The 15,719-nt window shown below is 34.1% G+C and overlaps 1 protein-coding gene across 1 annotated transcript in view; it reads left to right on the top strand.

Moving 5' to 3' along the window:
- The first annotated feature begins 293 nt into the window (after nucleotides 1-293).
- LOC108757961 (lachesin) overlaps nucleotides 294-15,719 on the top strand; it is a 30,627-nt gene continuing 15,201 nt past the window's right edge. The window contains 5 exon segments of the mRNA XM_083287346.1: nucleotides 294-316; nucleotides 318-550; nucleotides 1,042-1,200; nucleotides 9,434-9,562; nucleotides 9,651-9,788. Coding sequence (XP_083143472.1) covers nucleotides 294-316; nucleotides 318-550; nucleotides 1,042-1,200; nucleotides 9,434-9,562; nucleotides 9,651-9,788 — 682 coding nt within the window.

The raw sequence follows: 15,719 nt of genomic DNA, 5'->3' as shown, positions 1-15,719 counted from the left end.
GATTATATGCGTTAAACGTTGTGATTTAGGCATGACAAGCATGAATGACAATAGTATTATTGAAAATGAGACATGTAATTAATTGCGGGTCTTGACTTGAAGTACTCTGCGTTCATAAAAGAGGGAGGAGAGAAGAATTTGTGCAACGATAATAAAATCGAATCAATTTTTACAATATGAAAGATTTTCAGCGTCAGAAAGTTCTAATTACTCCGAAGCGGGAACGGTTTACACGCGTTTTCGCGGTGTCACATAACACCGGTCACCGGTCGGGAAAACAAAAGGCTGAAGTGATGGATGGGTTCCAGACGATTGAAGCGGCGTACCGGCTTTCTGTTTCAGGTGGCATGGCTGCGGGTGGACACGCAAACCATCCTGACGATAGCCAATCACGTGATAACGAAGAATCACAGAATCGGCGTCACGCACAGCGAGCACAAAACGTGGCTGCTACATATACGTGATGTCCGTGAGAGCGATCGAGGGAACTACATGTGTCAGATAAACACTGACCCGATGAAGAGTCAGATTGGTTATTTGGAGGTTGTAGGTTCGTCCATTGTGCCCCATGTGTCGAATTATCGTGGCATAAATTCGGAGGCCGTACGTTACAATGAAAGAGAAAGAGAGAATCTTTATTTTTTTAATAAAATTTGTGTTTGTTTCAAAGGTTGAACTCAACTATAGTAGGACACGGACGACTGGTGAAATCAAGTTGGCTTTTCGGCTTGGCCCGTGGCATCGCTTTTGAGGCCGGATACACTATATACATATACATTGTAGTGCCTTTAAACTGCCAAACGATAGCGTATCGAAAATTGCGGTATTTCGCGAAATGGAAGTTGGCATTCCAGAATTTCTCGTCGTCGATTCTCTTTCTCTCTTTTTCTCTCTGAACATTGCGCTCTGACGCATCATATTTTTTTTTTTATGATTCCCAGATATTTCCCTATTCTTGTATTATTTTTATAAAACAGCGCAATACGTGAATCGCTCGAACAAATGTATGTAACATCTCTGATCAAAATTTTCATCCGACAGTTCCGCCGGATATTTTGGATTATCCTACGAGTACAGATATGGTGGTGAGAGAGGGCAGTAACGTTTCACTGCGTTGTGAAGCAACAGGGTCACCGACGCCAAACATTACCTGGAGGAGGGAAGACGGCGAGTTGATTAATCTTGGAAACAATCAGGAAGGTAAACTACTTACAAGTGTCTTATATGTAAGAAAGAAAGCTTAATGGTTCGCTAAAATAACTTACAAATTAATGGTTCGGGCGTTACCTTTAAAGTTTTCTATAGCTGAATGGTTTTATACATAATATATTCATAGTCAAATTTTTCTATTTATATATGTATGTTGTGCGTATGTGCATGTGTAAAATAGTTATACACAGTTAAATATAGTTAAGAGAGAGTGTATGTACGTATCAATTAGTTTTTTAATTAAATAATATGATTATGTGTAATTTTTGTGGCATAAACGTTATTTTGTTTGAAAAGATCTACGTAGTAGCTTAAATAAAAGTTTTATATTACTTTTTAAATGTTTTAAATAATAGTTTTATTTTTTAGATAGAATAAAACATTTATTGCAGTTTTGCCAAATATTTTACATATTTTTTTGTAAAGTATTTGACAAATTCAATAGAATAAAGTGTGTAATTTCTGTTAGTCAACATACCTTACAAAATTGCAATAAAATAGATATCCTACTATTATTGAATCAAAAGAAAACTATCATTTAAAATGTTTTAAAAATAATTTATAATTTTTGTTTAAATTATTATGTAGATTTTCTTTTGAGCAAAATAGCTTTTATTTAAAACAATTATACATATATACATTTAATTGTTTTTAAATAATAGAGTAATAAAAAATTATATACATGTACGTATATATATATATAAAATACATGCATTGTTCTGTACTTCACGTAATTATATTATTTTTTTTCTCTTAGCAGATTCAACTTATATTAAATTAAAATACGTAGTAATTTTTTGTATCAACTAGTTAAACCATTCAATTACTCGCAATTCATCGAATTCTTCGGTGTACGCGCGACAGAGTATTTTCCATAATTGGCGCACGTGAAGCACGTCAGATGGTGCGAAAATTCTCGACCATCCGACATCGATGTACTTATTTTATTCGCATCGCTCATCTTGAAAATCGCCGTAGGAAAAGCAGCGTTCGCGCGCGCACAGCTGAAACACCGGATTCACTCAACGCGGGGACGACGATTTATCATTCCGCCTCTCGGACTTTATTCAGCCGACTACGTTGCGTGATGCAATTGCATTCGGATCTGCCGATGCGACCATGTCGGTGACGTCAAAGTGAAATATGCGTTTCAGCTCTTATGCGTCTTGCACAATAATGCCAAGGAGAATCGACCGTCCTCGTTCGCACCTGTTCGTACAACGGTGACTTTATTCTACGGGTACAATAACAATTTATCACCCTTTTGTCTTTCAAACTTATTGAGCCGTCCCGCCTCTCCATGCAGTTCCGTTAAATATTTGCTCTCCTTTGTGTGCATTTTATGCACCTGTCCCCACGCGGAGAGCCCACGATAATTTATAAGGACGGGCGACGATTCTTTTACCCCGACACTTTTTTTACAGTTTGACCTTGTTCTTTGTAGAGATGAATATGCCCGTTTTAACAACGTCATTTATTTTTAACTAACATTCAGTTTATGGAGCTTTCGTACTAATATTAATTCCTCCTTGCTTTAAATATAACACGAGAAATTTAGTTCATAATAAACATTAGGAAAGTGACAAATGATGAAATTGATTTTATTTTATTATCTTTTATTTTAATTTATTATCTGAACGAGTATATTGCATTTATTATTTTAATACTGGAAAGACAGATATACGATGAATAAAAGAAAATGGCTCTTATTATAATCATTAGGTACTTTTTTTTTTTTTTTAAGTAAAATTAGTTTCATTATTTAATCATCGAATTATCAATTAATAACAATTATTCACATTGCTCTTATGGTTAAGCAATTTATACGATCGTCTTTTAATTTTTCATTTTGTTTTCGGATCGTGTTAATGCTATTTAAATACACCACTACTCATATAATGATTCGCTTGACATGGATACAATATCTATTTATCATTCCTATTGTTTCCCAAAATTTATTGAATCGTCGTTTTGCATAATGCCGTTTTGCTGACAACGAAAACATTTATTTCACTATGCGTGCAGTTTATTCGTGCGCTTCATTTAATATCATCTGCCAACTGTTTCAAATGTCCTACTGTAGAAATTTATTGTGTCTTCGATTATATTCCATATTATTTCCAATGTGACATATTTATTATCAAAGTTTATAATATACAGTTGGGAAATTTGTGTTAAATTTAACATATTTTACGTGTTCCAAACGGTTTACCCAAATTTTTGTATTAATTTAACACAAGATGAATTGTTAGAAAGTAACAAAAATATTACAAGGTGTCTTAGGATTTAACGGACGAATTACGGGAGCATAATTTATAAGTGGAAATAAGAAAAAAAATGTTTTATGAAGTTTGGCTAGAAATGCTTTATTACAAAATATTTAAATATTGAAACGGAATATGAAATAGAAAACAACCGATTTTCTATTGTGCAGAATATGATAGTGTATGTATATTTCATAGTATGTACATACGTACGAAAAAGTCGAACGGTGTTCATCTCATGTATTCACATATTTACTATCTTAAAACGATTCCGTATCATTTCGACCTGAGCGTGAATATGATATTTATCGGCCCTGAAACAACGGTTATACTCGTAAAGAATAGCTGTTACATTTTTATTGTCGTGAAATAATAATCGTCATTAAAATGCCAATGTTCCATCAAAATATTCTGTTTTAATATATGTTTATAACTTTACAATAAAACATTTCTAGCCAAACTTTATATAATATTTTTTTCTTATTTCTACTTATGGAGAATATATTCTGATAGTTTATTTATTAAATTCTAAGATACTCTGTATATGTATATAATATAAAAAAATATAAAGATTATAACACCGATACTACTTGTAAGCAAATTGTGAAAGCATATTTCTTCAGTGAAATTAATATTTATAGTATATTGAATTAATACATTTTATTTATTTATTCTAGAATTTACGTTTAAAATATATTGTTATGTTAATTGTTAATTTAATACCAGATATTTAAATTACAATCGTATTGTTAAATTAACACTTGAATATGTTATAAATTTAACACAAATTTTCAACAAAAGGATCAATATGCATGTCTATTCGTCTGATTTATACATTTATTTCTACTGCATTTGTTTTTTAAGAAGATTCATGCTCGTGCTCAGTATCGTGATAATCTTTTCATTTGCATGCGATTTTTCTCTTCTTTAACTTTCTCGATTTTTTAGTCAATAAGTAGTAAGTTTCTCTTTCGCAAGTTTCTTCCGTCTTCTTGTTTAACTTACGAACATGTTCAGCTTCTTTTTCGACCATGAAAACTCCCTCTTGAACTTCTCCATCGTTCCCCAGGTTTATTTCCATTTCAATCTTTACTCTATGCTTGAACGCTTCCACCTCTTCTCATTTTTATTCCTTAAAGAATGGTCGACATTCTCTCTCGATTTTTCAAAGGTACTTCTAACGCGGACCTGCTCCTCTTTAATTCACAAATATGACTCCTTCTTTGCGCAACTTTTCTTATTTCTATTTTTTCTTTTCTATCTTTGTCCTTTCCTCTACTCCTCGCTTCCGTGCTCGACTTTTTTTTTAATGTTCAGCTACTGTTACTACCGCTCCATACTTTAATTAACGAATTCTTCCTTTTCCCCCTTCCTTTCCCGCGTACTTTCACGTCCGGCAGTCTCTACCTCGCGATTACCACGATTTCCCTCTTTTTTTCTACCCTCGAAAGTCTCTTCTTTTATCCTAGTCTTTTTCTCAGGGAATCGCGAACAGTCACGACAAAATCCACCCTTCTCTCGGCGCGTGTCCCAACTTCTCGTATTGTGCTATCTTTTTTGGAACCTACAAGCGCTTTCTGTTCTACCAGCAACCACCTTTTTCGTTCATGAATAAACGCCCACATACTCCTTCCGTCGTTCTCTCACGCACTTGCTTTCCATCGCAGACGTTCTGTTCTCGTTTGCGTGTATGCGTGAACAAAATCCCAAATAAACCGGCAAACCTATTTGCCGGAAACTGTCCGCAAATACTAGTAGGAGAAATAAAGTTTCACCGGTTGCGGGCTAGTGCGAAGTTTCGGAGACCTTTGTGCTTGTCGATCGTTGTAGGATACTTTTCAGTCTGTACTTTGTCAGCTTTTCCCGAACTTGGCTAAAGCTGTTTTCAAGTATCTGGTTGCACGCACATCTTTATATAATTTATATACATCAATAGAACGATTTTGTTCAAGTATCTAAAAATTTAGATAAATGCAGATTTAAAAATAATTTTGTTTGACCATCAAAATAATTATGTAGGAAACTTGAATGTGATGAGCAATGGTATAAAAAGTTTTGACATTTTAGCAACCAATTTGAACATTTTATATGATTATTTTAATAATTTAATAAAATTATTTTCAGATATATATTTGCTAAATTCTTAGATACTTCAGCAAAACCGCTCTTTCTATGCGCCGATAAATATTTATTGGTAGCTCGAGAAACGGAAATTATCGCGAGAAAATATGCGGCTGTCCAGAATTGCATTAGGACAGCTCATTATTACATCGTGAATTATTACAAATTTAATCCGCATATGCATTCATTATAGCGAGTTCATAAATAGAGACTATTCTCTTGAATTATTATTAATTACCCAGATACGATTCATTCATACATAATGACTGTACAATCGATTTTATGTTGCCGAAGGTGACAATTTATATCTTCCGGTGTAATTCCGCAACTGAAGCGGCGCAAGTACTGGAGATTGCGAAATATTCGGCGAATAGTAAACTGCGTTTTAATTACTTCATTAATCGAAAAAGCCGCGTTAGCTTAATTTCAAAATCTGGTACACAAGGAAGGCAAACGTAAAATTTATTAAACGTAATTGGCATTATCGGCTCTTTTTTTCTCTCTGTGCCTTTTTTTGTCGCGACGACGTCGCGTCGTATAAATCGGCGCTCGTAACTAATTAACTAAAGAGCCCGCACGGCGCGCGGCGGCCCGACCGCTGCTTTACAGCTTATCTCGTATGCAGGTGATTTCAGGCCGAGTCAGCAGGCGTTTCAATAACATAAATCGCCTTGCACAGAGATTAAACGGCGAAGCCGACAAAGTCGTTCTTCAACGACTCGAAAATTCATTTTCCTCTGAAAATATCTCTTCAAGGGCCTTTTGATCTTACGTCGCAAAATAAATGTATATTTTATCCTGAAAATAAATTTCCTGATTTTCAGTATCATAGATACTGCAAATGCTGTGTATACAGTGAGAGAAAAATGTTTGATATTTGTAACTTTATAGTGATGACTATAACTTATAGTCGGTTTTAATATTTGTGATTTTATAGTAGTAATTAAATAATTTATAACTTAGTTGTAATTTATAGTCATTTTCGATACCGGATATGTACCTATATCCTCAATAGCAAAAAAAGTCACAATAAAATCATGATGACTTGGTTGAGATGATAAATAAAATTATATTATTACTAACATTACTACAGCAATAACCATAAAAATGGAGTTCCTAACTATAATTATTTTATCATAAAATTGTAGTCATAAATACGAAACACTTTTCTTTCAGTATGGAACGAATCATTTAGAACAAATATGCAACTTTTTGCAAATTTAGTGCGACAGTTTATCTGGGTACATTTCGTGAGTCACACGGACATGGGAATGCAAGAATATGAAAGTTAAGAATAACAAGCGAGTTCTAAGCCCCGGATGTTCAGTACAAGTAGCTACATCCATGGCGAAGAGAAACCGTATTCGGCTTACGTCTTAAAACTTAAGAAATGCAAGTGGACGAGTTGCGGCGAGGAGGGCACGTCTCCCAGCAGTGCGATGTTTTAAGTTCTAAATTTTACGGCGGACGTTTTGTTCCCCACACGCTTGACTTTAATCTACATCCGTTAACTTCGCGGCTTACGAATCCTTCTGGTTTCCACAATGTCACGGTTTTTCACTGAAAGCAGAAACATTCTGACTATCGTGAATAAAAAGTACGGTATGTTTAATTAACAAAGCCCAGCTGCGCATTTTCTCGAACGGTCTTTCCCTCCCTTCCGAAAAAAGAACGATAAATTCATTGGTATGCGGTATTCGTGCGTTTTGGTAAAAAAAAAAGATTTTTCATTAAATTGAATTTATTTCGAGATTATAGTAGCGTTGTTAAATTCAGCAATGGATTATAACTGCAGATATAAAAGCCGATCGTACTTTAAAGCTTATCTGGAAAGAACGGTTTTATTGAAGTATCTAAAAATTTAACTACTCAGATGGGGAATTTGTGTTGAATTTAACACATTTCGCATGTTTTTAAATACATCATTCAAATTTGTGTGTTAATTTAACGTAAGATGAATATGTTAGATAAAGTACCACGAAAAAAGAATTGAAAGATTTTAACACGAATGCAAAATTTTTTTTACTATGTAGGTACAGATTTGGAAATAATTTTGTTGGATTAAAATAATTAGAATAATTACGTGGGATGCTCAAGTTGATTGCTAGAATGACAAAACTTTCTACGATATTGTTCATTGTGTTTGAGTGTCCAATATAATTACTTTGAATTCAACGAAATTAATTTCAAATCTATATGTAGCTAAATTTTTAAATATTTCAGAAAAACCATTCTGTCTGCGTACACATAATAATTTTAATTATGTTTGTACAGCGAACGTATATATTTCATCACGATAGCTAAAGAGAGCAATGCTCGAGCCGAGAGTTATTTGGTACCACTGAGCACATTCATAATATTCGCAACTGAGTAAGATGTACACTGGCAAAAAGCCTCTCGACAAGTGTTTCGCCCATGGTGCAAGATAGGTTTTGCGAATGGCGTGTAATGTTAACGGAGATTAGACCACGCGGTAAAAACGATGGCACGGTGATTAGTATCGGTTACGCAATGCTGTGAAGCAACATACTCGACGTGTATTAATTCGAATCCCGATTGCAGAATTTTTTGTACAGGACTGATGAAACTTCTTGCTGATATGCTGAATTTGTATTCCATGTCGCTCAACTAGATTTAGACTCCAACTGTATTTCCGAATGGAACAAATAAAATATATAGTTGTAAGAGTGGTTTAGAAGATCTTAATATCTAATAATTTTGTGATTGTAACATATCCTTGACTTTTCACACAACAGTTGTCAGTACGATTATCTGTTACGTTACACTGTTAAATCTATCTATCTATAGTGTCAAATTTAATCTAATTTTTAAATCGTCACTGCTCGTATTCAATATATCATTATTTTATATTAAAACAGTGGGTAAATTTGACATTATATATATAGTGTTAAATTTATCAATTGTTTTAGTACAAGATAACGATATTGTGTAAGAGCAATGACGACTTAACAGGGTACACTGAGAAAAAAAATTGTTGCATTGCTATAATTTAATTCTAATTTATGGTTATTTTTTGTGCTAACTATATATTCTTTTTGTAGAACTAGAAATGCTGTGTTGAAATGAAGGTTTGTAGCGCTACGAACTTTAAAATTCAAGCAGCTGTAATGTCATTAAAATTTTTTTAATGCAATTTAAAAAAAAGAGTTTTTTTAAAACTTAAAATCTCTATTTTTCGAAAGATCGCTATGTCTTCTGAGTTTCTGTGAGTCTGATAATTTTTATATGTAGAAAATTACGAGGACAGAATAAGAAATTTTTCTCACTTTGTGTGCCTGTCACGTGAAAAAAATTTGTAAAAATGTTCAACTTTCTACCGTGAAAGTATAAAATTTTTCTTACAAAATTGGTTTCTAAAAATATTTCTAAGTTTTATTATTGAATTATCGCGGATTAAATAAAACAAAGTATTTAGATTTTGATTGTTTATAATCCGTTTAAAATCATCACGTACGGCAAAAAAAAAGAACAGATTCTTAAAGTTGAAATTTTACTTTATTGAATAACATAATTGTAAATTTTTTTAAAACATATGAACATGATACATGAAGTAACAAACTTTTATAATAATAAAGTTACGAATTTTTGTTCCAACCCAATACATAAATTATTCTTATTATTAATATTATGACAATAATAACTATAAAGATAAAACTCCTAACTATAATTATTTTACCATGCAATTATAATCAGAACTATCAAACACTTTTCTTTCAATGTAGTAGAATTTTTCTCTAGTACTATTTTATACTAATTGGCATTGCTAATAAGTGCTAAATAGATTTCTTGATTTAACGGTTTAATTATATTTGTTATAGTCCCCAGCATTGATGGACCGGTTTTCAATATCACGAAAGTGAATAGGTTGCAGATGGGAGCGTACCTTTGCATCGCGTCTAACGGCGTACCGCCAACAGTCAGCAAAAGAATAATGCTCGTTGTACATTGTAAGTAGCTACTTTCAAAAAAAGTGTATTATATATAATTTATTCAATCAAGTGTTATTATAACATATTAACGTTTTGATGTTAATAGTTACTCCAATGATTTGGATCCAGAACCAATTAGTGGGCGCACAAGAAGGCCAGCAAATGACGTTAGAATGCCATTCCGAGGCGTTTCCCAAGTCCATCAATTATTGGACGCGAGAGAACAACGTCATTATAGCGAACGGTACGTTTTGTAAATATTATGAGACATTGTTTATTGTGAGATAGGCGTTTGTTTTGTAATTCTTAACGACTGTAACTGTAGTATTTACAGTCGTTAAGTTATGAGTTACAGAATAGGTCTCATATATAGATTAAATAAAAATCAGTATTCTCTTTTTATTTCAAGCTAGTTTGCATCATGCATATATGTAAAAATTTGCGTAAATTTAAATTCTGTTTATAAATGATTCATAATATTGCGAATAACATAAACGAGCGGAATGCATTAGAAACTTGGAAAGATTTGAGTGCTATATGTGGAATGGAAAAGAGACCGGAATCGATCGGAATTGTCACAGCGGTAGCAATAATTAGAGAGCGTTCGCCGCAGCAATGATGACATTAATTCGTTCAATGACAACACTAATTCTTCCAACATCAGCAATAATTGCAATGGCAGCAACAATAGCAACGAGTGTATAGGTTGCCACTTCCGCGCGCGCCGCATGCGCGCTCCTGCTATAATTTAATGAATGGTAATCGAACTCCGCTCCGCCGACGTACTTAACTATGCTTTACTAGCCGACAGCGCATGGTCACGGGTCTGGTTTGCTCATCGAATCCATTTATGTCGGTACACCAGAAATTAAAGGCCGCTACTGAACGGATCGCGTTCTGACAAACCTATTTGCTAGTGGCAAACTGGATTTTGTTTCCCAAAACACGTATTCCACTCGATGTTTCAAAAAAAAAAAGAAAAAAATTCGTTGCCATCGCGTTATACTCAATGTTGTGACGAACAAAACGCTAGTCTTGGGTATTATTCAAAAGACAACAACAATTACATGTATTGAAAGAAAAGTGTTTGGTATTTGTTACTTGCATGATAAAATAATTATAGTTAAAAATTCTACTTTTATATATAGAAAAATTGTTTTACTGAATTATCTAAAAATTTAGATAGATACAGATCTGAGAATAATTTTATTGGACTATTAAGATAATTATGTAGAAAACATAACCTGATTACTAGAATGTCAAAATTTCTTGCAGTATTGCTCATTATGTTTGAGTGTTTTATATAATTATCTTGGTAGTCCAACAAAATTATTTTTAGTTTTATAGATTTGTATTTATCTGAATTATTATATACTTTAACAAAACCGTTATTCCCGTATAGTTACAACTATAATATTAGAAATAACATTTACATAGTTCCATATCCAAAAAAGATTATAGTTCTATGTATACGTATTTAACCATAATTATTTTCTTATAATTATTTCCTTATTAGATTATATAATTACAAATACTTTTCTTAGTATACATTCTCCCGCCATAACAATTAATTTGTATGTAGCATCGAGCGTTACACAATCAACGATCTTGTCTAACGCAGGAAGTCATATTTGCGGCGGCCGCAAATACGCAAACCGCCTAGACGAGATGTCGCAAATCGAACTTGACGGTGTACGCGACGCATCGGGTACGTCGGTGCGTTACTGAAAAGCGGTCCGCACATGTGCGCATAATTATTTCGGATAATTAGACACGACGCCGCGCCGAGATAGCATGCGTATGAAGTAATGCACCCCCTTCGGATCCATTAATGCACGCGGCTCGACCGGCTTCGGTGCTGGCGCACCGTCACCGCCGGGATTCCGCAATGTGGATGTGCGGGAGACGAGGGTAAGAACGAGCGACGTCGACGGCGTCCGCGCCGTCGCCGTCGCCATGTCTGCAGCTGCTAATCGCGCAGCTAATTAGGTTAATTTTGGATCGCTTCTGCCGGCGCATCTGCGGCGCGACACCGGGCGAATGAGCGGGCGTACGAGCGAGCGAGCGAGCGAGCGACGGCGTTTTGCTACCGGTGATCGATGGCCCGGAAACCGGTGCGATTTCCATTCGTGACGCCGGCGGAGATTAATCTTTGTTTGCCCAGCTCCGAGATTTTTATTTCACAGGCTGGTTTTCCGAGGTGAAATGGCACGGCCGCGCGCTCCCCGTCGCGGCTGAATGGTTTCCGCTTATCTGCTACGGAATCTGGCCCTGAATAAACCACGTTAACAACGATCGCGGGTGACTTATGGGAATGTCACTTTTTACTGTGGAGTGACAATGCACGATAAATGCTACTGAACGTTAAACGCGGCAATATGCACAAAGTTCGCTAACCACATTCCTCGGGAGACCGCGTTAAGCTTCAACGATTACATTTGATTGAATACAATTCACATTTTACAATTATTTAATTATATAAAGTATATGTTTCCGATAATTGAATATGCTCAGTGATTGAAGAATCAACAATATATTTGTTGTCCAACAATAATCAATTAAGATATTTGTTACAAGAAATGCAAACTAAAAAGAGGAAATAAAATATTTTTTGTATAAAAATTGCTCATTTCAATCACATTTGCGTAGCACATCTCATTTTGAGTAAAATAGGATAAAATAGTGTATTTGACCGACATTTTTTTAACATTTTTTTTACAGAAAAACAAAAACTTGTTTCTAAATAAAGTTTGTGATATCTAAAAGTATTGTATAAATTAAGAACTTTCAAATAAATTTTAATTTATGACCGCGTACTTATTCTCATCAAGTTATGGCTGTTCGAATTTTTAACTTTCTGCATAATTACGCATTTTAACAAAAATATTTTTTCTTTTTGAAGTGTCATAGTATGTATTTCAAAGATGTTTTTTGCGCTGTCATCGCGTCGTCAGAATTTACATAGTACATCATAATTTTAAATAAATTGGAGTGATTTTTGGTCTATTTCACCTGAATTTATTTAAAATCCCATGCTACGTAAATTTCTGTCAACGACATCGTGCTTAGCATGAAAAAATTTTTCGCGGTATGTACGTACTATAATATTTCGAAGAGAATAGGCACCACAATGTAGAACTGATCATATCTTTTTATTAGTTAGTCATTGGGACATTTAGATACTTTAATTTATTGTATTAACATTAGCTGCAATTCAACATTGCGGGAAAATTTTCAGACGTTGCGAAGTACAGAAACTGTACGATCTTATAAACCGTCTACAATGGGAGTAAGATTATATAGTAAGCCATAAACTGTAAGAAATTGACCAATCATAGTCGATTATTTTCTTCACATTCGACTATGATTGATCGATTTCTTACAACTAATTATTATATCATATTAAGTAGCGTTTGACAATGAAATTTTAAAGTGTAAAATGAAAATGTTAAGCTTAAGCCTTAAGTTGTAGGAAAATGATCAATTATAATTGATTATTTTCTTCATGTTCGACTATTATTCAATCTATTATCAATTTCTTGCGACTTAAAGCTTAAAGCTGAAATTTGACACCTTAAAATCTCATTGTAGACACCGCTTAATTCCTATTGATGACCCTTTAGAAAATACTCGCAAGTAGCGTGTCAGTGTTTTCTGCGTGGTTCAACATTTGATTTTCAAACAAAGTGGAATGGAAATCTCATAAAATCAAAGGCGATCGCTTCACAGCTTATCTGCCGATTCTACACCCGGAAAGCACATACGAATTACGAATGGGCTAACTGTCAAGTTATCTCGCATTATATTCCCGGCGTCAACCACACATACCCCCCGCTGTTTCGCCGTAACGGTTACGACATGCTTTACGATTTAACGTTCCGCGGATACGCGTTGCCCGCTAATGCGAATTCAGCGCGCGTGACTCACGCACGATCAGATATCGGGTTGCGCGCAACGACGCGGTGGGCCCCGACCGTCATCTGCGTGCACCGATTTTCGCATCGAATCGGCCATTCATCGGTAACATGGCACGTGGTGAATAGCGTGCGCAAAACACTGGACCTGATTCCCAAATCGATTCAAATATTCACTCGGCGAGGAAATTGTTATTCGCTTCACGATTTTCCATTTTTTTTCGTGAAAAAAGTTGGCGATAGGGTTGTTACGCGTTACGCAGGTATCTCTCTGTTAAACGACGCGATAACGATATATATCTACATACTTGTTTGCAGCTAAAAAACATGTGCGCGGGTGAGCAATTTAATGCAATTCGAAACGAACTGACCTCCAGTTTGCGTTCGGCTGTAAAACCCGATTCACATCGAAGGGAATGGGCATGTTGGGAAAGGGCGTGTCGCGATTATGGGAAAATCGCGATTTGGGATTACAACATGCCACATGTGAATTCACGACTGGAGCATTCAAATTTCCGGCAAAGCGCAAAAGTTTTACTGATGTTGAAAAAAATCTTTTTTTCTTTGCCAGCAAAACGTCGCTTATAAAGCTCTGCGAGAATATCCCGGCGCCGAGAAATTCATGAATTTTCCTATCTGGGACTTTGAAAATTCTAAGTTTCGTCGAGCATTTCCAGTCACGCAGTTCGATCGACAAAAACGCTTACGTATAGATATCGCACCGCCCGTTCTCGTGAGAAGGCAACTCGTAAAGCGACGGAAAGTACAGTTCTATTATGTTGCTATATAGGTGGAATCACGTGATGGAAATAGCCGTCTCGTAATATCGTTCACAGCATGGCAATGCGGAGATATATGAAAGACCTGGGAAGTTTAATATTTATATATTATATATTACATATTATAAAGGGAGAAAAGAAAGATTTAATATATTATTTATTGTGAAAGTTGATGATCATTAATTAAAAATATGAAATAAAATCAGATTTGTTTGCATTCCGATTCGACATATCTTCATTATTTTACTTGTTCTTTTATAATGGAATGAAAAATTATATAAAATATTTTAAAGTTCTAAAGAATGTTTTTTCAACATTTTTTATAAGAGAAGCATTAAACATATTAGATATTTTTTCCTTTAAAGTAGCTACCTTTATAATATATGACGTAATATCAAACTTATTATAATTAGACATATTTTTATTATTTTACTCATTGTTTTATAATGAAATGAAAAATAATATAAAATATCTTAAATTTCTATAGAATACATTTTTTACAAAACATTTTACAAAAAAAAAATACTAAAAAATATTACATATTTTTTTCGTCAAAGTATATTTATGACTATCTTTATTGATTTAATTACTTTTTAAAATATATAATATATCTAGGTATTCTATAATCTAAGTAATCTAGGTATTCTATAGCCACAATTAAGTTTATTTATTTTTTCAAACCTTTTCAACTATCGTCTAAAATAATCTACAACCCACACACAGATTTGAACAATGTCTTTACAATCGTAATCCATTTTTTTTTTTTAATGAAACAATGCAGTGTTAATTACATTACTAGATATAATATCTATTTACTTTCAAATTAAGAAGAGTATTAAGTAAGATCAAACTTTTAAGTAGTGTTTTACTAGAATACTCTTAAATTTAAACTATGTGGTCTTAAACTTTTGATTAACAGTATATATAATATATGTTTACAAAATATATAAATAATATATTAGCAAAACTTTCTTTTTTTCTTTAACTTTTTTTTCCTTTCTTCTTGTTGTTCCAACAATAACTTACAGTAAACATTTTTCAAATAAACTTATTGAATATTACCTTGAAAAGTTTTTTACATAATATGTCATAATAATTAAAGAGCGATACCATTGCTTATTAACTAGGATAATATTGCCACTGTGCGGCATATTTTAATAGAGAATGAGACAACAAAATTATTGTTATAAATTTAGAGCTGTTCGAAGGATATTTGGAGGGTGATGGGGAATTTAGGATCGGCAGTATCGTTGACAATAGGATTACGCCGTAAATCAGTGCCTTTGGAAAACATAATCTGTCAGTGGGCAAACACGCGTTACGCGCGCGTCGACACACCGATTCATTTTCGGCATAGAGTTCCCGACGGTTGGCAATTACGCGATATTTAACGTTTCTCGCTCGCCGACGCTGGGTTTGTGTGCATCAAATTAGAGCCGTCGGTCGGCGCTAAACTCATTACAGGGAGGGGCTTTGCATTTT

Source organism: Trachymyrmex cornetzi, unplaced genomic scaffold, assembly GCF_001594075.2.
Source record: "Trachymyrmex cornetzi isolate Tcor2-1 unplaced genomic scaffold, Tcor1.1 scaffold1482, whole genome shotgun sequence".
NCBI lineage: Eukaryota > Metazoa > Arthropoda > Insecta > Hymenoptera > Formicidae > Trachymyrmex > Trachymyrmex cornetzi.
This window is presented reverse-complemented; position numbering and strand designations above follow the sequence as displayed.